Source organism: Microcebus murinus, chromosome 12 (genome assembly GCF_040939455.1).
Source record: "Microcebus murinus isolate Inina chromosome 12, M.murinus_Inina_mat1.0, whole genome shotgun sequence".
NCBI classification, from domain to species: domain Eukaryota; kingdom Metazoa; phylum Chordata; class Mammalia; order Primates; family Cheirogaleidae; genus Microcebus; species Microcebus murinus.
The window spans coordinates 27,999,071-28,023,309 of record NC_134115.1 but is presented as its reverse complement, the minus strand read 5'-3'; the positions used below and the strand labels follow the sequence as shown (position 1 = coordinate 28,023,309).

General features: G+C 35.6%; 1 protein-coding gene across 2 annotated transcripts in view; it reads left to right on the top strand.

The window, feature by feature from the left end:
• Positions 1 to 24,239, top strand: part of SMC5 (structural maintenance of chromosomes 5) — a 98,170-nt gene that overhangs the window by 25,777 nt on the left and 48,154 nt on the right. For both annotated transcript variants that reach the window (XM_020289303.2, XM_020289302.2), the window contains exons 4-10: positions 2,425 to 2,587; positions 3,927 to 4,061; positions 5,724 to 5,864; positions 7,605 to 7,766; positions 11,382 to 11,453; positions 13,684 to 13,939; positions 22,496 to 22,650. In XM_020289303.2, coding sequence (XP_020144892.1) covers positions 2,425 to 2,587; positions 3,927 to 4,061; positions 5,724 to 5,864; positions 7,605 to 7,766; positions 11,382 to 11,453; positions 13,684 to 13,939; positions 22,496 to 22,650 — 1,084 coding nt within the window. The remainder of the gene's footprint in view (positions 1 to 2,424; positions 2,588 to 3,926; positions 4,062 to 5,723; positions 5,865 to 7,604; positions 7,767 to 11,381; positions 11,454 to 13,683; positions 13,940 to 22,495; positions 22,651 to 24,239) is intronic.

The window sequence follows — 24,239 nt, the reverse complement described above, 5'->3', positions numbered from 1 at the left end:
GGCAACAAAGCGAGACACTGTCTCAAAAAAAAAAAAAAGTATTTTCCTGGTTATCTATTCTCATTTATTTATTTCCTATATTTTAAATCTCATATAAACTAGTATAACTGGTATTATTTTTTTCCTGTAGTCTTTTAAATACAGTGTATGGTCCACTTACAAATAATGTAATTACTTATATGTTTGAATTTACTTTTACCATCCTATTTCTCTGCTTTTTATTTTTCCCACTGTTTAGCATTTTCTTTCTTGCTTTTGTTGAGCTTTTGTGTGTTTCATTTTTTCCTTCTCTATTGTCTTGGAAAGTATGCATTCTTCTTTTGCTTTAGTGGTAACTAGAATTTTGAACAAAAATTCTTATTAGAGTCTAATTAATATCTTTATCTTCCTACTGAATAAAGATCTTAGAGTACTTTGTTCTTAATAACTTCTCCAAACTTACATGCTTTTTAAAGTCTCTTATTTTTTAAACTCATAATAAAGATATAATTATTGTTAATATAATATATTAATTATACTTTCAGTGTTTGTTTAGAATGATCCCACATATTTCTGTTTGTCTTGCTTTTCATTTCTTCCTGCATTACTGATCTTCCCTCTGGGATCGCTTTCTTTCTGCCAGAAGGACATTCTCTAACATTTCCTTAAATGAGTGTCTTCTGTTGAAACATTCAGTTTTTATCTGAAAGTGATGATATTTTGCTTTAAATTTTGAAAGATGTGTTTGCTAGATAAAAAGTTCTGTATTGTCACAGATCTTTTCTCAGCATTTTCAAAGTATAATGCTATTGTCTGCTAATGTGAATCTAATCTTAGTTTCCTTGACAGTAATTCTCTTTATCTCAGGGTGCTTTTAAAATCATGTCTTGCTGGTTGTTGTTTTATAGTTTCATATCATGTTGTTTCATTTATTTCCCTTGGTATATATTATTGAGCTTCTTAAATCTATGTTTTCTGAGTTTGGGGAAGTTTTTGTCTGATATCTCTTCAAATATTACCACTGACCCATTCTCCCTCCTGTTCTTCTAGAATTCATTTAGACATATTAGGCTTTCTTACTCAGTTATCCATGTCTCTTTCATTTTTTCATCTTTATGATTCTGCTTTCTGTTGGGTTTGTCCATGATGCTTTGTTTTCTTGTGGGGAGGGTGTGTTCACACTAAACTGCTCCTTTCTCTTTGAACTTTGTGATAAATCTTTGAGGATAAGGTAAATTCCTACAGAGGGAATTATAATTAACTTCTGTCAGAGATCATTGGATAGTTTCATTTCAGGATCAACAATATTAGTGATTCTCAGCTTGTGGTGATAGTGATGAAATATTTCTTAGTTTGTCCTTACACTGAGTATATAGCCCTTGGGTGTGGTTTTTTTATTAGACTCTCCACATTGGATACCTGTGGGCTTTGTCTGTCTTTGTTCTCTACCAGGAGATCAGGAAAATGAACCCTCAGAGTCACCAGATTGGGCAAATGCCCTCAAAGTGAAAGCCAATTTCATTTTTCCATTCTGGGTTCCCACATGCACTAGGATTTGGCCAGAATCTCCTACTTTCCTGATAACTCATAAATTCATTTATGAAGATATATTTTATCTATTATTTTTAGTTGTTGATAGCAGGAAGATCAATAAGGGTACTTTATTAGTCATTCTGCTGAAAATGAAAATTTAAAACTACTTATTTTAAAGCCCTAAAAGCTTACTATGTTTGAAGTGTTGATTACAATATAATCTATATATACAACATTTACAAATTATCATTGTTATTTAGTGATTGGATACCAATAATTTATCTTTCTACCACATGCTGCTGATTCCCAGTGATGAAGATGGATGAATAGATGGCAGGTGTGGAGCAGTAGTACTTCTAAAAGGAAGAAATGAGTAAATACCCTTCTTTCAGATTCTGTATTGCTTAATGTTTCTTTATAGCCGTGTGATGTAATCCCTTCTGAATTCAAAGCGGATGGAGTAGATGGTGAGGAAGCCATGGGCTACCTGGATTGGCTAGTTTTGATTTCTGGAAATGCTGGTACAAAAGGCAATTTTCATTTATACATTTTCTGTGTAGGGAGAGTTTCAAGGTTAAACTGCCATATGCTTTAATATACCAACCCATTTTGAATCCAGTTCCTGTAGTAGTGCTTGGGAATTAGTCTTGGTATTTATTCTAATTTTATTTTAACAGTTTAAATAATTTTGAATGTTGAGTAAGTAGTAGTTGATATGTGGTCAGTTATGGTATTGTTACTAATGAAATGTCAAGATTTCTTTATTGGGAAAAATATCATATCAAAATATCAAAAGGAATAAAAATTATAATCCTGTCTGGTACCTCTGATGCAAGAGAATTATGGAAATTTTATTTCTAAACTAATGTAAGTATTCTGAATATAAATATTTTAAAATTATTTTTTAATTAGGTTCAGGGCTTCTGGAAATCTTATAATCACCCGTGAGATTGATGTGGCAAAAAATCAGTCCTCTTGGTTCATCAACAAAAAATCTACAACCCAGAAAGTAGTGGAAGAGCAAGTTGCAGCCTTAAATATTCAAGTGGGCAATCTTTGCCAGTTTCTACCTCAGGTATGAGAGAAATAAATATAAAGATGGAAAAATTTTATATATAGTTTTTCCTTTTTATACATTGTATGAATATAAATACTTTTCAAGGGATATTATAATGGCTATTATTTAAATCGAATGTAGCACTCCTGTATTTTGTTTTGTTTTTGTTTTGAAAGGGTCTTGCTCTGTCACCCAGGCTGGAGTGCGAAGGCATGATCATAGCTCACTACAACCTTGAACTCCTGGGCTCAAGTGATCCTCCTGCCTCAGCCTCCCAAGTAGCTGGGACTACAGGCGTGCCACCATGCCTGGCTAATTTTTTTTTTTTTTTTTATTTTTATAGAGATGGGGTCTCACTATGTTACCCAGGCTGGTCTTGAACTCCTAGCTTCAAGCGATCCTCCCGCCTTGGCCTCCCAAAGTGCTGGGATTACAGGCGTGAGCCACTACACTCGGCCGTGCATTGTTAATACTTACTAACAGTTCTTTGTAAAAGGTAGCATCTCATCACTTACAGTATGTTATTAATTTGTAGTAATTTAGAAAATTTCAATTAATAAAAGTCTAAATTATAGAGTATTTTGAAAGAAATAAAGTTGTGTTATTTTTAAGTATAGAGAAGTACCTTGTGCTTCCATTGTAGACCCTTAAAATTTTGTTAATAAACAGTTTTTTAATCAATGTATTTGTATAGGTATTTGATGTACTAAAATACTTGTATCTATACAAGTGCCTTTTAAAATCTTAACATTTTAAATTTATTAGAAATAAAAAATCTTGATAATGCATGGTAAATGTTAAAGTCAAATAAATACCTTTTAAATTTGGCTTTCAGTGCTTTCTAGTGACTCAGTTATAGTTTCTTTTCTTCAGAAACATGGTGATTTGATTATGTCCAAATTAAATAAAAATTTTAAATTTTAAAGCTTTTTATATTTATCAGCTAATGTTAAGATTATCTCCAGAAGTAGATGTTTGAAATTGCCTTAAAAAAAAAAATCCTTATAATATTCCAACTGATGTGAGGTAGTGATCATTTCAATCCAGGGGACTATTTTTTCTTTTATTCCTAAACTATTTTTATTATATGTATATAAGCATTTCAACCTGGAAATATTGATGTAGAAATTTTTTAAAGGTTATCATAAAGATGACAGTTTCTACCCTGTTTGTCTCTATGATTTTAAAGAATAATGTATATGTATGTATACATAATATATGGTTTTATGAAGATTTATATCTCAAAAGTTTTTTTAAAAAATAAACTCCATCTTAACAAGTATAACCATTTAGTAAAGTACATTTTGAAGATATTTATAACTGATAGTTGTTGCTGATGTTAATTTTTGTGCTCTAGGACAAAGTTGGAGAATTTGCTAAACTCAGCAAAATTGAACTCCTTGAGGCTACTGAGAAGTCAATTGGTCCTCCAGAAATGCACAGGTATCACTGTGAACTCAAAAACTTCAGGGAGAAAGAAAAGCAACTAGAGGTATTTATAAATAGATAACTCATTTTTTTCTTACTGATTTCTATGTCTCAAAATGTGGGAGGGTGGGTAGTAGTTTTTATTCATTGAATACATTCATATTTGTGATTTTTTTTTTCCACCCAGGATTGTACTGCTAATGTCAAAGTGACAAAAAGTGAGATTGGATTTGATAATGTAAAGTTTGAAAAATTTGACTGTTTCAGCAAATACATTTAATTGAATTTTTAAGGAACTGATAATAGTATTATGAATTTTTTTTTTCTCTTAGGAAGTTACAGTATTATTCTTTCATTCATTCATTATCTATTAAACACCTGCTATATGTGACAGGCACCGTGTAAGGCTTTGGGTAATGTAACAGTTACCATATGGCATTTAATATAGATAGCATTTCTATTGACCCAGTTCTCACATGTACTTTTTCAGTTGTATGAGGGTGGGCTTTGTAAGAGAACTATGCATTTAGTTGTAGTGTTAAATTTGTTATTTTCACCTTTAATAAACAGATAAGCAAAAAAATGTCCTTTTATAGCATATTATTTGTAAAGGTATTTTTATTTCATGCGTCTTTTTCTACATCCCAGCAACCAGAATAAATATAGCAAATTTTCATAATAAGAAATCTTGTGAACAAATGCTTTTTTTTAATGTAACTGTCTATACTTGACAACATATATTTTATTGTAATTGAATGTTACTTTTATTATTATACTTACTCAGAGTGAATGACCAAAATAATTGTTCTGAGCTTTTTTTATTTTATTGAGACAGGGTCTCACTGTATTGCCTTGGCTAGGGTGCAGTGGTGTCATGATAGCTCACTGCAACCTCAAGCTCCTGGATTCAAGCGATCCTCCTGCCTCAGCCTTATGAATAGCTAGCTGGACTATATGTGTACACTACCACACCAGCTAATTTTTCTAATTTTTGTAGGGGCAGAGTCTCACTCTTGCTCAGGCTGGTCTTAAATTGCTGGCCTCAAGCTATCCTCCCACCTCAGCTTCCCAAAATGCTAGGATTACAGGTGTGAGCCACCGCACCTGGACAGTTTGTACTTTTTATAATTATTTTATCCTACTTTGAATACACCTTTGGTCCTTTTATTTTTCCCTACATCCTACAAATCTGAAATACTCACCTATGCTGCCTGCCATCCTCTGGAAAACAGAAAACAAAAAAACAAACATATATTCTACTAGGTTCTGAGTACATCTTTGTACTTGTTAATTTGCAATTTAAAGATTAAATTTTAGCTTTCTTTCATCTTGTTTCTAAGACCTTTAAGTCACAGGTGTTCATAACATATTAATCATGATAATACTACTTTTATTTGCATATCACTTTTACAGCTTTTGTTGAGTTTTCTCCTATATTAAGTGAATTGCTTCTACCCTTGAAGTGGATGGAGCAGATATTTCTCTTATCTTTAGGCAAGAAGAGTCCAGACTCAGAGATGTGGCAGGGCTTCCTCACAGTCACATGACTAATAAATTGTAGACCCTAGACCAGAACTCGGGTATGAATGTTACTTTTACACAGTTCTTAACAATCCCTGTGGAATTTTTGTGAAAATTTGCTAGCATTGTTTATTTTTCATTATTAAAAGATTTGACCTGTTGTCTTTTTCAGTTAAACTAATCATTCAACTAATATTTATTTTAGACCTCATGTAAAGAGAAAACTGAATATCTAGAGAAAATGGTTCAGAGAAATGAAAGATACAAACAAGATGTGGAGAGATTCTATGAACGTAAGCGACACTTAGATTTAATTGAGATGCTTGAAGCAAAAAGACCATGGGTGGTAAGTCTTAATTATTAGAGGCAAAAATAGGTGGTTCTTTAAGTAGCAGAGTAGTTATAAAAACCAATTTCTATGCATTCAGATTAGGTGCTGCTATTTCATTTTTTGCTTTGTATATTATAAAATTTATGTCTCTTGCTTTTTTATGTAGCTGTGTGCTAGTTATTATATAACAAATAATAATTGTCAGTGCTCTTAATTCTTCCAGATTTTGATCCTCATATAGTTCTTTGATTGTTTTTTTTAAATGTTAGTGATCTACAAATGTTCACACATGTAAAAATTAAAGCTTTGAGTATCCTCAGTTAGATCAGTGAGAATTTACTTTATCCTCAGTCAGATCACTGAGAATTTACTTGGAATGTGCCACTTATATCAGCTTCAGCCACAGATGTATCTTAGCTAGAGTTTTCTACTCATATGTAGAATTATGTTTCATAATTTCCCTGAGTTTACTATATTGTAATCTGTGTGATGTACATTTTATTTAAGACCACAGTTTGGGTAAAGATTTAATTCCCACTATGCATTACTTTATAACAGGTGAAACAAAATAGGTAAGAAAGTTTTGTAGTGTTTGTTCCAAAGTTAGAATGGAAATAATTGTTACTAGATTTAAAAAAATTTTTGGCATTCTCACCCTATGCTATTTCATGATTTGATTATTCTTAAACTTTTTAATTTCTTCACCTTTTTTTTTTTTTTTTTTTTTTTTTTTTTTGAGACAGAGTCTCGCTTTGTTGCCCAGGCTAGAGTGAGTGCCGTGGCGTCAGCCTAGCTCACAGCAACCTCAATCTCCTGGGCTCTAGCAATCCTGCTGCCTCAGCCTCCCGAGTAGCTGGGACTACAGGCATGCGCCACCATGCCCGGCTAATTTTATATATATATTAGTTGGCCAATTAATTTCTTTCTATTTATAGTAGAGACGGGGTCTCGCTCTTGCTCAGGCTGGTTTCGAACTCCTGACCTCGAGCAGTCCGCCCGCCTCAGCCTCCCAGAGTGCTAGGATTACAGGCGTGAGCCACCGCGCCCGGCTCTTCACCTTTTTTGATTGCATTTTTCCTATGTCCGTTATTACTACTTCATCCACTTTGTCTTTTGAAATCTTTTGGTTTTCCATTTTTTTCCTAAGATTGATTTCAATCTTTTTTCACTTTTCTTTTTTTTTTAAATTTATTCTTAAATTTACTTGTGTTTCTCTTTTTTTCTTCATCCCATTCATTCATGAGTTGTCTCAGTGTTCCACTTGCTTTTGTTTAGCAGATATTTATTAATTCCTGTGACATGACAAGGATCATTTTCACCTAGGTAGCTACATGCTTTTTGTTTTCCCTTTGACCCATTTTCCATTTGTTTTGTATTTTTTTTTCATTTTTGCCTTTTATAACTGAGTTGCTTATTTATACATCCTTTTATCCCCCTTTATTTGAGAGATTAAAGGCAAATCTCATTTTAATAGCATTAGAATGTAAGTTTCAATGAAACAGAAAAGGATGGAAGTCAGAGTCCAGCCTAGTGATAGAAATCAATGCTCAGTAAATATTAGGACTCTTATTAAATCCTTATATTGGTATTTACTATTTTTGAGGTTGTCTCAGAGGGCAAATTTTATATTAATACACCTGCCAAAGGGATATCAAAACAGTCTTTTCTTAGATTTGATTTCTACTTGTATCTTAATTTCAGCATATATGTTAATTTAGGCTGGTAATTCATTCTATTTCTTGAATTATTTGCAAGGAATATGAAAATGTTCGTCAGGAATATGAAGAAGTAAAACTAGCTCGTGACCGAGTGAAGGAAGAGGTCAGAAAACTTAAAGAAGGGCAGATTCCTATAACTCGTCGAATTGAGGAAATTGAAAGGCAACGTCACAATTTGGAGGCTCGAATCAAAGAAAAGGTACTTTGTGGGTTTGATTTTGGATTGTTTGAATTTTATTTTAGCAAATATAAAAAAATATTTTTCAAGTTTTCCAGGTATTTTCTAGAGTTTACTTGTAGCTTTCATTCCTTAAGTTTTTTAACCAGGAATTCTACCACCACAAGGTTTTCAGAGTCTTGTTACTGTTAGAGGATTGACACTTTACAGAAATTCTAAGATACAAAGAAAGAAAAATGAAATTGTGATTGTTTTAATTACAAGAAGATTCATAGTAGTATTTAGAAACAATGAGTTGCTTTTGTGAATTTATTATTTAATCTGCTTTGTAATTACACACCCTTTTTTTTTTTTTTTTTTTTTGAGACAGAGTCTTGCTTTGTTGCCTAGGCTAGAGTGAGTGCCGTGGCGTCAGCCTAGCTCACAGCAACCTCAAACTCCTGGGCTCAAGCGATCCTTCTGTCTCAGCCTCCCAAGTAGCTGGGACTACAGGCATGTGCCACAATGCCCGGCTAATTTTTTCTATATATATTAGTTGGCCAATTAGTTTCTTTCTATTTATAGTAGAGACGGGGTCTCGCTCTTGCTCAGGCTGGTTTCGAACTCCCAACCTCGAGCAATCCGCCCGCCTCGGCCTCCCAGAGAGCTAGGATTACAGGCGTGAGCCACCGCGCCCGGCCTACACACCCTTTTGAAGGAGGGTAATATAAAAAATATGTTTTATAGAATATTCCCTGTATTTTAAAAGTATAACTTAAAAATTTTTATGGTCATGGCTTTTAATTTGGGGGGGGATTTTGGTGTCAGAGATCATTTTGAAAATGGTTTAAATTCATGCTTCCAGAATAACTCAAAATAAGCAAATCCAAAATTTTCATAGATGCACTGAATCAAGGCATTGACCCTTACTTAAGAACCTCTGGCATAAATTGGTCACTTAGCTCAAGTAAGTAGAGTGCTTTGTAATTAGACCAGTGGAATTAATGCTATATGAAGGTTAATTTTGTGAAATCAGAAAACCATTTTTAATGTGTTTGTATTATATACCCCTGATGTTGGCCATTGTGCTCGAAGATAAGTGTCAGTGTTCATAAAAGGAAGAAAGATTTCAACCTGTAACTGCTATTATAAAAAAAATAGAGTCAAAAGTGATTTCCACTATTGAAAAATCATTTTTTATTTTTAAAATTGTATATAAGTGTGAACATACTACTCCAGGTTTTTCATTACTGATTGAAGATTGCCAATTTGATAAAGGACCATTCAATATACAAGTATGATTAATATAAGTTTTAACTTTTGTTTGTGAAAAAGCAGTTGTGTGGAGCTCTTTTCATTTAAACCCATGATTGTGCTTTCTCTTTTTTGGGGCAGCCTGTAAGAAAAATAATTTCTCAAGCTAGATGGTACCAAACATTTATTTACTATGCATGTTGAACAGTGCTTGCTGAGTGAGAAGGGCCATATCTAGGAATATAAAGTCTGTAACAGAGAAAAAGAGTCAGTGGTTTAGAATTTGCTACTATCGTGTCAGAAAAACTCCACTATGTCTTAATTCTAATATGGATTAAAATGACTTAAAATTATTATGCTCAAGTCCAGAAGATTAAACAGTTTTTCAGAACAGATAAGAATTTTAGGACTTGATTGGATCTGATTTTAAAGAGAATTACTATTGATTATTTTAAATTTTAGAGCAAGAAAGAATTATAGATATTATTCTAGATAAATCCTCCCATTTTATAGTTAAGGATACTGAATCCCGGTGGTAAGTGACTTCCTCAAAGATACAGAACTAATAGTTGGCCATCATTGTTATGTTAATGGAGTTAGTTGTAGTTAGGTTGTGGATTTGTAATTGCTTTTTTTTTTTGGTTCCTGAATTTTCTGTGGAATTACTGTTATAGTGAAAAAAATACACATAATAAATTCCAAATCTCTTAATTAAGGAAACATATTTAAAAACCCTTTGTTTTGCTTGTCTGTTCCTAACAGAAGCCCAGCTATTAAGGCATTGTCAAACATCTAAGAGCCGAATTTGTTTATTTGAAAATCTACATAGCCTAAGATATTTTAGAATATTTTTCCTAAAGAAGTGATCCAGGATTCTGGAAGTGGCACATTATACCAGTCTGGAATTTTTTTTTTTTTAAAGTATTAGCTGTGCAGCAGGAGCAAAATGATTACTTTTGTTTACTATACATGCTATTCTTATTCCTTTGCCCTCTGTTCCAGAAGAAAACTTTTTCCAACACTTACAATTTTTTTTCCCCAAGCATGCCAGGGAGGTGATAAAGTGTTATGGACACGGCATAGGGTTTAGATTCACACAGATCTGTATTTTAAATCCTCACTCTGCCATTTACTAAATGCCTGACCTTTAGCAAGTTATTTAGTCTCACTGAGCTTTACTTTTATTAGTCAAGTGAAGATAGTAATACTAATTTTTATCTTACATGATTAACATTATGAGGACTGTCCGGAAAGTATCCAGCTATGTGATAAGAAAAATAGAGACAACAATGGCTGGATACTTTCCAGACAGCTCTTGTATGATTTAAGCATAAATCGGTATTACTAGTGTCAATAAATTAGTTTTCCTCTACAGGAAGAAACTACTTTTTCCTTAGCTATGGGAATCTACTACAATTTCAGTGATAGTGGGAGGAGGACTCATAGCTAAGATTTATTACAGGGAAAAGATACAAAACAATCAGTAAAGGGAGTATGCACATAGGGCAAAGTCCTGGGGAAATCATGCACAAGCTTCCAAGGGTCCTCTCCTGGTGAAGTCCCATAAAACCTGCTTAATTCCTCCATCATCATATTGTGACAACACCTTGTAAAGGTGATGTCTACTGGGGAAGCACAGTAGAGACTCAGCACTCATTTAAAAATAAACAGAATCCAAGAAGGAAAGCAAGAGTTTAGCCTCACCCACATTGTCTGTACAAACAGGGGCAGTATACCACTCTTAACAGTTAGGAAATGGTACAAACACTCCCAAAATCCACCCAGATAGCAGCCGAGGGCCAACCTTGCAAGCAAGCCTTTCTAAGAGTAATTGTTAGGACTACAGTGTTAATTCTTTTCTGTACAGCCCTATTCTTCACTGTTTGGATTACATATTTTATGTGTTAGTGATGTGTAATATGTGTTAATATGTAGTTTACATGTTTTATTTGTTAATGAAAGATATCAAGGAGGTAACATACTTACTATGATAGGAGAACTCTATATTTGAAATAAGACCTGATTTTGGATGTTACCATTTTTTAGCTATGAGCAGAGGTTACTTGGCCTCTTTGAGGCTTACTTTCTTCATGTGTAGAAAAGCAGTAATATCTCCCCTGACTATCTTGTAGGATGTTTTTTAGGATCAGATAAAAACACCACAGGAAAATAAATGTCAAGAAATAAAGCATACACATGCACTTATTTTTTAATATCAATAGAAATAACCTTTTGTAGATTTATAAATAACTGTTAGTATTTTTGGTGATAATTATGAATTTTGTTGAAATTGTGAAAAATTTTTGTGGGTTAACTCACATAACAATATTGGAATGGACAGGGCCATATAATTGGCTTGCATGAATTTTTAATTAACTTTTCCCCCCTGGTTTAATTTTACAGGCAGCAGATATTAAGGAGACATCTCAAAAATGCAAACAAAAGCAAGATGTCATAGAAAGAAAAGATAAACATGTAAGATTTTTTTTACTGAAATTTTTATTATGTTAATTTGCCCTGACTTTTGTTTTTAGGTTTGGATTATGTGACAAATTCTTGTTTAGGAATTGAATTGTTAAGATCCTCCTCATTCTCTATTTCTTTTCTTTTTTTTTTTTTTCTTTTTTCTTTCTTTCTTTTTTTTTTTTTTTGAGACAGAGTCTCACTTTGTTGCCCACGCTAGAGTGAGTGCTGTGGCATCAGCCTAGCTCACAGCAACCTCAAACTCCTGGGCTCAAGCAATCCTTCTGCCTCAGCCTCCCGAGTAGCTGGGACTACAGGCATGCGCCACCATGCCCGGCTAATTTTTTGTATATATATTAGCTGGTCAATTAATTTCTTTCTATTTTATAATAGAGACGGGGTCTCGCTCTTGCTGAGGCTGGTTTTGAACTCCTGACCTCGAGCAATCCGCCTGCCTTGGCCTCCCAGAGTGCTAGGATTACAGGCGTGAGCCACCGTGCCCGGCTGTCATTCTCTATTTCTTAATCTGTGAGTGAAACTAAGATTTGGAAGTGTAGTAGTTGCACAGAGGACAATTAGGAAAAATTTCTCAAAACTACTCATTTATGCTTTATGATCTTTGAGCTCGAAGGCTCAAGGTTTTTTAATAGAATAATGGTGGATTTAGTTATCTTAATAGCAGAAATTAAATTCTGAGGTATATATTCTGGGTTTTGTTTTTTTTAAACACTGAATAGATCTTTCATTTCAAGAAATCAGTGATGACATTTATGTAGAAAATGCCTGTGTACCTTTATACATGATTGGAATTAATGAAATAAAGCATACTTAAACTACAGAACTTTTCATTTTGATTACATTTTTATTGTTAATTTTTTTTTTTTTTTTTTTTTTTGAGACAGAGTCTCGCTTTGTTGCCCAGGCTAGAGTGAGTGCCGTGGTGTCAGCCTAGCTCACAGCAACCTCAAACTCCTGGGCTCAAGCAATCCTCCTACCTCAGCCTCCCAAGTAGCTGGGACTACAGGCATGCACCACCATGCCCGGCTAATTTTTTTCTATATATATTATTTGGCCAATTAATTTCTTTCTATCTATAGTAGAGACGGGGTCTCGCTCTTGCTCAGGCTGGTTTGGAACTCCTGACCTTGAGCCATCCGCCCGCCTCGGCCTCCCAGAGTGCTAGGATTACAGGCGTGAGCCACCACGCCCGGCCTATTGTTAAATTTTAATGTGTTTTGATGTAATCTTGGTTTATAGCTCTAATTTCTAGAAATGAAGACAGTTAAATTGTAAAACTTTAGCTTATTGCAGGTAATTTTTTGCTAAGGAAAATCCTATTTATTTAAATTTTAGTTCATACTTAACCTAGCAAAGTTTAAAACTTAAGGGAGAGGGACTTTTCTTCTTCCAAAAAGTTGAACTTCAGAAAACATCTGTGTGATGAAACACAGTCAAGGAGATTTCATGATGGAACATGTCTTTGTGTCTGTTTCCTTTGCTATTTCCTCAGGTTTATCTTGTACCCCTGAATTGAATTTTGGCATTCAGAAATCATGTTTATTAATTTCTAAGAACATTTTTTATTATATATTGTTAATTCATAGTATCTTATTGTTTTGATATATATAATATCTTCACAAATCTTTCTGAGAATATAAACTAAAAGTTTTTTGAAGTTTTCTTCTTTTTTCTCTCTTATCTTTTTTTCTTGGTATTTGTTTTTCGTTTTCTTATTTTGGTTTCTTTCTTCCTGGAGTCTTTCCTTATTTATCTGGGGATCTTTGGTTGTTTGTTTATGGTTAAGAGCAGGACATGAAAAGGCTGATTTAAAATTCATTTTCTTGTTTGTCCTTTCATGTTTGCAAGGGTTTATTACTCTTATAATTTTTTTCAAATCATCTTTTTTATTTAAAAAATATCAACCTTATTTTTTAATTGTCTAGTAGTTTCTGCTTTACCTTTTTTAAAAAAAATTTCTGAGTATTACCGGGGTAAAAATGCTTTTGGTTACGTGGATCACTTTTGTAATCCTTGAGTCAGGGTTAAAAGTGTGCCCATCACCCATGTAGTGTGTATTGTATCCATTAGGTAGGGTTTTGCCCATCCTCTCCTCCCCTCTTTCCCCTGCTTCATTTCCATTGAGTTTTACTTCCCTCTATGCACTTTCTAAAATTAGTATATTACTATGAAAGCCTTATATACCAGGAGAACACTCTCAAGTATTAACTTTTTGTTTTATTAGATTGAGGAACTTCAGCAGGCTTTAACAGTAAAGCAAAACGAAGAGCATGACCGACAGAGGAGAATAAGTAATACCCGCAAAATGATAGAGGATTTGCAAAATGAGCTAAAGACGACAGAAAACTGTGAGAATCTTCAGCCCCAGATTGATGCCATTACACATGATCTGAGACGAGTTCAAGATGAAAAGGCATTATGTGAAGGCGAGATAATTGATAAACGAAGAGAGAGGGAGACTCTAGAGAAAGAGAAAAAGAGTAAGTTTTCTTGAAGTTAGGCTAAAATTTTTATCAAATAGAGATATATCTATGTTGATGGGCTTTCTTCGTTTTCTGATAAACATTTAATGACAATGTTTAAGTCTCCTTGCTTAGGAAGCTTAGCTCATGCCTTAATTACCTATACGTTATGCCTTAATTACCTATTTCTTTCATGTACTATGATTTGCCAGCGGCTGGCCGTTGCCTTATGTCACATGGCAGCTGATTTAATTCTCTAAAAGTGCTTAGCTTTATTTTCTTTACAAAGTCACTCACTGTTACTCAGATCAAATTTAAGTTCTTTATTCTAGCCTTCATAACCTTCCATTAGCCTAGTTTCTTGAAACCTGTCTTGAAACCTTTCTTTTTTTTTTTAATTTTTTTTCTTAACTTTATTTAATTTTTTATTCTATTTTTTTATGCTTTATTTCATTTTCTTTTCATTTTATTCTTTTCTCTTTTTTCCTTCACACTTAAAGTAAGTTGGTAAGAAACCTGTCTAGTTTCATATTTGGTTTTCTTTCTTGTAAACTTTGAATAAATCGGTAGCATTATTCCGATAGAGGAGATCTTATATTTTATCTGCTCAGTGTATATGATTAAGATTAGTAAAAAAACATACCTTTTTTTATGTTTATCAAAGAGTTAGATGAGTATGGCTGGAAAAAAAAGAACTAGAGGAGAAGATGGTGCGATCCCTTTTCCACCTACAGATTCACTCAAAAGTAAACACTTTTAACTCTTTCAGCAGTTTTTTCTAATAGTCCTTCCATATATATTTATTTATTTATTTATTTATTTTTATTTCGGCATATTATGGGGGTACAGATTTTAAGGTTTCAATAAATGCGCATTTCCCCCCCTCCCCCCAAAAGTCTGTGTCTCCATCATGACCATCCCCCAGATGGTGCACATCTCACTCATTATGTATATATGTACCCGCCCCCCTCCCCCCTCCCACCTGCCCAATACCCTATTACTGTAGTACCTATGTGTCCACTTAGATGCTACTCAGTTAATACCAGTTTGCTGGAGAATATATCTGGTGCTTGTTTTTCCATTCTTGGGATACTTCACTTAGTAGTATGGATTCCAGCTCTAACCAGGAAAATATAAGATGTGCTATATCACCATTGTTTCTTAGAGCTGAATAGTACTCCATGGTATACATATACCACATTTTATTAATCCATTCTTGGATTGATGGGCACTTGGGCTGTTTCCACAGCCTTGCAATTATGAATTGTGCTGCTATAAACATTCGAGTGCAGGTGTCTTTTTTGTAGAGTGTCACTGGATCATTTGGGTAGATGCCCAGAAATGGGATTGCTGGATCAAATGGTAGATTCACTTATATCGCTTTAAGGTATCTCCATATTGCTTTCCACAGAGGTTGAACTAGTTTGCAGTCCCACCAGCAGTGTAGGAGTGTTCCTCTCTCTCCGCAACCACGCCAGCATTGATTGTTTGGAGATTTTTTGATAAAGGCCATTCTCACTGGGGTTAAGTGATATCTCATTGTGGTTTTGATTTGCATTTCCCTGATGATTAGAGATGTTGAGCATTTTTTCATATGTTTGTTGGCCATTCTTCTGTCTTCTTTAGAAAAATTTCTGTTCAAGTCCTTTGCCCACTTTTTAATGAGGTTATTTGATTTTTTCTTCCTGATTTTCGTGAGTTCTAAGTATATTCTAGTTATCAGTCCCTTATCGGATGCATAGGATGCAAAAATTTTCTCCCATTCTGTAGGTTGTCTGTTTACTTTAATGACTATTTCTTTGGCTGTGCAGAAGCTTTTTAGTTTGATCATGTCCCATTTATTTATTTTTGTTGCTGCTGTGATTGCCTTTGGGGACTTCTTCATAAACTCTTTGCCCAGGCCAATGTCTAGGAGAGTGTTTCCAACTTTTTCCTCTAGAGTTCTAATAGTTTCATACCTTAGGTTTAAGTCTGTTATCCAGCGTGAGTTGGTTTTTGTGAGAGGTGAAAGGTGTGGGTCCTGTTTTAGCCTTCTACAGGTGGCTATCCAGTTTTCCCAGCACCATTTATTGAAGAGGGATTCTTTTCCCCAGCGTAGGTTTTTGTCTGCTTTGTCAAAGATTAGATGGCTATATGAGGATGGTTTTATATCAGGATTCTCACATCTGTTCCACTGGTCAATATTCCTATTTTTATGCCAATACCATATTGTTTTAATTACTACAGCTTTGTAGTATAGTTTGATATCTGGCATATTAATGCCTCCCATTTTGTTTTTGTTGCCCAGAATTGCTCTTGATATTCAGGGCCTTCTTTGGTTCCATACGAAGCGTAAAATTATTTTTTCTATATCTATGAAGAATGCTGATGGGATTTTAATAGGTATTGCATTGAATCTGTAGATCAGTTTGGGTAGTATAGACATTTTGATGATGTTGAGTCTGCCAATCCACGAGCATGGGATGGATTTCCATCTGTTTATATCCTCTGCTATTTCCTTCCTCAGTGTTTCATAGTTCTCCCTGTAGAGGTCTTTTACGTCCTTGGTTAAGTATATTCCTAGGTACTTTAATTTCTTTGTTGCTATTGTGAAGGGAATTGAGTCTTTGATTTGGTTCTCAATTAGATTGTTGTTGGCGTATATGAATGCCTCTGATTTCTGTGTATTCATTTTGTATCCTGAGACTTTGCTAAATTCATTAATCAGTTCCAGGAGTTTCTTGGTTGAATCCTTGGGGTTTTCTAGATACAATATCATATCATCAGCAAACAGTGAAAGTTTGATCTCTTCTGCCCCTATCTGGATACCTTTGATTCCATTTTCCTGTCTGATTGCTGTAGCCAAGACTTCCAGCACTATGTTGAACAGAAGTGGAGATAGTGGGCAGCCTTGTCAGTTTCCAGTTCTAAGTGGGAATGATTTCAATTTTTCCCCATTCAGTATGATGTTGGCTATGGGTTTGTCATATATGGCTTGTATCATTTTTAGGTACGTCCCTTCTATGCCTATTTTCTTAAGTGTTCGTATCATGAAAGGGTGTTGAATTTTGTCAAAAGCTTTTTCTGCATCTATTGAAAGAATCATGTGGTCTTTGTTTTTGCTTCTGTTTATGTGGTGAGTTGCATTTATAGATTTACGAATGTTGAACCATCCCTGCATCCCTGGGATGAAGCCCACTTGGTTGTGGTGGATTATTTTTTTGATAAGTGTCTGGATTCGGTTAGCTAAGATTTTGTTGAAAATTTTTGCATCTATATTCATTAGGGATATTGGTCTATAGTTTTCTTTTTTTGTTGCATCCTTTCCTGGTTTTGGTATCAGAGTAATATTCGCTTCATAAAAGGTGTCGGGGAGGTTTCCGTTCTTCTCGATGTTGTGGAATAGTTTCTGCAAGATAGGTACTAGTTCTTCTTTGTAAGTATGGTAAAATTCAGGTGTGAAGCCATCTGGACCGGGACTTTTCTTTTTAGGGAGATTTTTAATTGCTGTTTCTCTTTCAGCTGTTGAGATTGGTCTGTTCAGGGAATCTATTTCTTCCTGGTTGAGCCTAGGGAGGCTGTGTGTTTCTAGAAATTTGTCCATTTCCTCCACATTTTCTAGTTTGTGTGCATAAAGATTTTTGTAGTATTCATAAATTATATCTTGTATATCTTTGGGATCAGTTGTGATATCTCCTTTTTTATTCCTGATGGAGCTTATTAGAGATTTCTCTTTTCTGCTTTTCGTTAGCTTAGCCAATGGTGTGTCAATTTTGTTTATTTTTTCAAAGAACCAACTTTTTGTTTTATTAATCTCCTGAATAGCTTCCCTGTTTTCAATTTCGTTTAGTTCTGATTTGATCTTGTTGATTTCACTTCTTCTGCTGGGTTTGGGGTTGGTCTGTTCTTCTTTTTCCAGCTCTTTGAGTCGTTTCATTAGATTGTCTATTTGTGATCTTCTTGTCTTTTGGTTATAGGCATTTATGGAGATAAACTTTCCTCTCAGAACTGCTTTAGCTGTGTCCCAGAGGAGTTGATAACTTGTCTCTCCATTGTCGTTTTCTTCATAGAACTTTTTTATTTCCGTCTTGATTTCTTCATTTACGAAGTAATCATTTAGTAGGAGGTTGTTTAATTTCCACGTTTTTGTGTAGAAATGTGAGTTTCTGTTAGGGTTGATTTCTAGTTTTATTCCACTGTAATCTGAGAAGGTACATGGTATGATTTCTATTTTTTTAAATTTCTTGAGATTTTCTTTGTGTCCTAGGATATGGTCAATCTTAGAGAATGTCCCGTGAGCTGATGAGAAGAACGTATATTCAGTGGATTTTGGGTAGAATGTTCTGTAGATGTCTGTCAGACCCAATTGTTTTAGAGTTTTGTTTAAGTCCATTATTTCTTTATTACTTTTCTGTTTGGAGGATCTGTCTCGTGCTGTCAGTGGGGTGTTGAAATCTCCGGCGATTATGGAGTTGCTATTAATCCATTTGCTTAGCTCCAGTAAGGTTTGCTTTATGAATCTGGGTGCACCTAAGTTGGGTGCATATATATTTAAAATTGTTATCTCTTCTTGTTGGACTGTGCCCTTCACCATTATATAATGACCCTCTTTGTCTTTCACTACTTTTGTTGGTTTAAAAACTAAATCGTCTGAAATTAGAACTGCCACACCAGCCTTCTTTTGGCTTCTATTTGCTTGGAATATTGATCTCCACCCTTTTATTTTTAGTCTATATGCATCCTTGCAGGTTAGATGTGTTTCCTGAAGACAGCATAGACTTGGCCTGTATTTTCTTATCCATTCAGCCAGCCTATGTCTCTTGAGTGGAGAGTTTAAGCCATTCACATTTATTGAGAGAACTGATAGGTAAGGTAGATTACTGATCATTCTGTTGGGTTGGATGTTGCTATGATTTCTGTCTTGACCCATTGTAATATCTGGCCTTTAATATCTTTGGGTTTTGGTTATTTTTATATTCGTGGGTTATTATTATGATGTTCCGTGCATAACGCTGTTTTAAGTACTTCTTGTAGGGCTGGTCTTGTCTTGGTGAATTCTCTGAGCCTTTACTTGTCTGAGAATGTTTTTGTTTCTCCTTCATATACGAAGCTTAGTTTTGCAGGGAATAATATTCTAGGCTGGGCATTGTTTTGTTTCAAAAGAGTGAGAATGGGGCCCCAGTCTCTCCTTGCTTGTAAAGTCTCATTAGAGAAGTCTGATGTTATTCGAACTGGCTTTCCCTTGTATGTTACTTGCTTCTTTTGTCTTACAGCTCTTAGAAGGGCCTCTTTAGTTGATACTTTGGTCAGTCTGATGACTGCATGTCGTGACGTCTTCCTGTTTGCGTTGAATCTCCCAGGGGTCCTCTGAGCTTCTTGAACTTGTATCTCAAGATTTTGAGCAAGGCCTGGGAAATTTTCCTCTATTATATCTTCAAACAGCTTGTCCAACCCTTGAGTGTTGTCTTCTTCCCCTTCTTGTAACCCTATGACCCTCACATTAGGTTTCTTCACATAATCCCACAGCTCTTGTAGGCTTTGCTCTTTTCTCTTGTTTCTCTGCTCTATTTCTGTGACTGATTTATTTAATTGGAGGGTGTTATCTTCAAGCTCTGAGATTCTTTCTTCTGTTTGATCTACCCTGTTCTTGAGACTTTCCACTGTATTTTGTAGTTCCTTGAATTGATTCTTCATTTCCAGGAGTTCGGTTACACTTTTCTTCATTGTGTCTATTTCTTTTCCCATATCCTGGAGGCTTTTTGTGGTTTCTTTGTGTTGGTCATTGAGTTGTTGTTGCAGCTGGGTGAGTGTTCTTATGATCCACATACGAAATTCCTCTTCTGTCATATTGGTTGCCTGATTTTGGTTGGTGTCCGTTTCTAGGGGGCTGGTGCTCCTCTTTGGGGGTGTGTTTTCCGTTTGGTTCTTCATATTTCCTGAGTTCTTTCGCTGATTTCTTCCCATGTCGATCAGTTGTTGTTTCTTTCCTTAAGTTATTGTTTGGGTATTCACACACCTTGTTTAGTTTCTGAGGCGTTAGGTGGTGTCTGTGGGTGAAATTGGACCACTCCCTGTATATTGAGTCAGTGGGTGCCGTGGAAAGGCTGTGCAAGATGCGGTCCCTGTCAGTAGGTGGCGTTTCCTTGGAGGAACAGGCTATACTGGTGATTTTGAGTCCTGTTAACAGCTCTTGTTCTGGGCGGAGCTGGGTTGGGTAAGCCTGCCCTCAGGCCGTTAGCAGGGGTCAAAGTTCTGTTCTCTGCTTCCAGGGAAAGCTGTGGTGGGGGGGGGGGCTGGAATGGTCCAGCTCAGCCAGAAAGTCTGTGTGTGGGGGTGGGGCTGTCTGAGACCAGCAGTCTGGAGCAGGCCTCGCTTCTTTCCACCCTCCCCAACTCCGCAGCTACTCCTGGGCCTCTGCCAGCAGGCCAGACCACAAGCCACCAGGCCTCCCCAGACTGTGATGCCGGCGGGGAGGTTCCCTGCACACGAACGCCACCTGGGTTGGGCGCACGGCCTCCTCCTGGGAGGAGGGTTGCCCTCTAGGACGCCGATCCGTCCCTGGAGGCACACAGCCCTCAGTAGGCTGTTCACGTATAACCCTTCTGTGCCCCGGGCAATGCTAGCCCTCGGTGCAGGGGATCTGGTCTGCAGGTCCAACCTCTGGGTCCCAGAGTTCAAACTGTATCCCCACCAGGGAGAGGATTTCCGGTCCCAATTCACCCACAGGGAGCCCAAGCTGGATCTATGTCTCTCAGCCTCTGAGTCGGCACCGTTCTCCTGGGAACACGGTGCCAGCAGCACCTGGGAGGGCGGGCGGGTAGGGAGCTCACAGTCTGAGTTCCCCTGAGTCAGGTGTAGGGTCCCAAACGGGAAGGTCCCGTTCCCTGGAGGTGCCTCTGGCTGGTGGCTGTATTGTCTCTCTGGGCAGCCGGGGGTAGGGTTGGCGGAGGGGAGGAGGAGGCAAAATGGCGCCTGCTGCGCGGCTCGGGTCTGTGCACACGGAGGTGCCTGGAGGAAGTTGGGAACCTGGCGCCACGTCTCCTACAGGCTCACCGTTGGCTGGAGGCTGCAGTCTCTGGACTGGTGTCCGCAGGCCTCTCCACCCGCTGGGGAGCCCACCAGCAGTCCCGAATGCAGGGGAGGGGAAACAACAAATCCACCTACCCTTGCCGCTTGTCTCTGGGCTGCTCAGGTGGTCTCAGCCTCCAGTTCTCCTCCGCAGCCTCTTCCCGTGGAGTCTCCCGGGGTCTCAAGTACCCCTCCTTCCGGCCCTTGTCCGCTGTATGCTCGTCTTCTTGCTTCTTTCCTCTAATTTCTGCGAGAATCTGTCTTTTTTGCAGAGACACTCTGTCTGGCGGTGTTATTCGTCCGCCATCTTGCTCCGCCCCCCCACCCCATATACATTTATTATATTCTTGTTTTACTATTGCTTGATAATCAATTTTAGACATTACATTTTCATATTTAGTTACTCTAGATGTTGATTTTACCTCATAACACACTCCTCCAATCCTCAAATGGGATTATTAATGATAATGATTTTTAATATAATATACCTTTTTTTGGTCATTTAACATTGCCAATATTGCTTGAATGCACTCTTTGTAAGCTCAAATACTAGTACTCCTTTCTGTCCTTGCTTTTTACTTTCCTCCCTTCTCACATTCTAAATTCTTTCAGCTGTACTCTGGTTTTGATATTTTGAATGCTGAAAACATTTGTATTTATTGAGAACTGTAATCAAGTTTTATGTGCTCTATTTATGGGTTAATTCTAGAAGTTTAGAAATACTAAGTATTGTTAATTACAACAGTTAAACTTGTTCATAGTCAAGCCAAGTAGTACATTAAGATTAAATTTCCTATCATTGATAGCTTTTTAAAAGGTTTCAATTTATCTTTTTTTAAAAAAAAAAACACTATTTCCTTTATATAATAATTTCTCTAAATTAAGGAGAAAAAAACAAAGGTAACTTATCAGGTATTCTCTTGAGTTCTGTAGCTTTCTACTTCCATCTAATCTGATTATTCTCAAGGCCTCTTGCATGGTTGTCATCTGTGATTTCTCTCATGTTTTTTCTGTATTATAAACCTATTCATGAATTCCACGTCTTTCTTTTTCTTACATTATGCCCTTATTTTGTTAGAGTATGTCTTTGGGTAACCTCCTAGAAAGAGATATCCGGGAATTAGATATCTAATGAGAAATATCAGGTCTTTGTACCCTGAATATAAATATCTTTATTTTATTATCCCCTTTTCTTATTTTTTTTGTATGTATAATTCTGGGTTGAAAATCTTTTCTCTCTCAAAGTTTTGAAGAACTATTGCCATTGTCTTGTGATAGGAAATCTAGTGTTTTTCTCTTTTTTATAGGTAACCTGTTTTTTGTTTTTGATGGTTTCAAGATCATGTTTTATCCCAGGTGTTTGGAAATTTTTGAATGATTTGTCCAGGTCAAGTTTTTTCCACTATGAGGAGTACTTGCTAAGTGGTATTTATAACCTTTAGATCTAGGATATTCTTTTATATTAATAATAAATTATTTCATTAATTAATGTTTTCAGAGAAATAATACTTTGTTTTCCAATTTCAGGTGTGGATGATCATATTGTACGTTTTGACAATCTGATGAATCAAAAGGAAGATAAACTGAGACAGAGATACCGTGACACATATGATGCTGTTTTATGGCTGAGAAATAACAGAGACAAATTTAAGCGAAGAGTTTGTGAGCCCATAATGCTCACGGTAAAAAATTTTGTTCATCTTGGTAGCATCTGTTAGTTTTATTATTGTAATCATTGTAGATTTTTGTTTTAAGAATTTTTAGTCCTGTTAACATCTGGGTTTTCCATTATCAGACTTGCGGCATCTGACATACTGCAGAATCCCTCCCTACATGAGCTTTTTAAAGTGCCCTTAATCAGTGAGGGTAATAACTGTCATAAAACTTGTGAACTTTTTTCTAGAAAGAGGTATGGGAAACTAACAACTTACTGACAAAGGATCATGTAGAAAATTAGCTTGGTTAGCTGGTTCCTTCTGGCACTTGCTATTCTTAGGTTATAGCAGGCATTAGATTAAAACCTGCTGAAGAGATAGAAAGCTGCTGTAAATAAATTTGTTAATAAGGAACACATGACAAGATAGGCAAGAAAATCGCTTGCTACAGAAAAGGGCATTCTGAGGATTTTGAGAATGAAGCCAATAGTTCATTGACATCAGAAAGTGTTTGATAGTTCTTATTGTTGATTGTGGATCATCAAGAATAGGTGAAGCTATATTTAGTAAATCTTTTAATGAAATGTAGCCAAGGATTTACTAGGATGATTGCCATCTAAACTATTTAAAATAAGCTTGGCCATGTAAAGAGATTAAAAAATGAAAAACAACATCTTTAATAAAGATATTTTAGATATATATATATATAACATAAACTTAAAACTTACTCCAAAAATGACTTAAGGATTATTTTACTAGATAATTTTTTTCTTTAGAAAAGAACTCACTATAGATCCTTGCAGGATTCATGAAAAGTTTTATTTTCTCTAACTCATGATTGTTATACTTTATTAAAAATCATTTCATATAGTTTTTCATCTTTTATTATATCTTACATTATATTAGCAAAATATGCATAATATATTCTCTTCTTGTTTGGGTATGTATTATTAGAAAGATGAGGATTTCCATTTTGGATGAAGACATTGTTTTGATTAATCTGATAAGGATTAAAAGAAAATATCAGTAAAAATATCATGACTTTTAGTATAAGGTATAATGCAAGTATAATTGTTAACAGATTTTTATTAAAATGCCAGTCTCTTCAGTACTTTATTAGATTTGTCATCCTCTTATCATTTGATTTTCTAATAGTAGCCTGTCACTGAGTTTAGATTACTAGCTGGCATGTATTTCTACTTTATTAATACATTTGAGTCTTTGAGATAAAGAAGTATACTGTGCTTTTTTACTTTTCCTAAAATAACCTTTCACCTTTCCTACCACCTCCCTCCATCCATATCCCCTACATACTTACCTCACCCTTTAGAGTCTAATTGCAATGCTACCACTTTCATAGATGAGGTGGCAATATACAGACTTCAAATTTTAGTCATATATCTTGTCAATTAGCAATCTATTACCATGATTTATAGAAAAATTTCATTTAAAAAATTGTGTAACAGGAGGCTGCCATCAACTACCAGATTATCTTGGAGTCCTATGTCTTCTATATCTGCCTATCTGTGTCTCACTACTTTAACAGTGAAGTTGTGACTGTTAAGTTCTTTGAATCTTTGAAGAACTTTGGCAAATATTTTCTTCATCAATCTCAG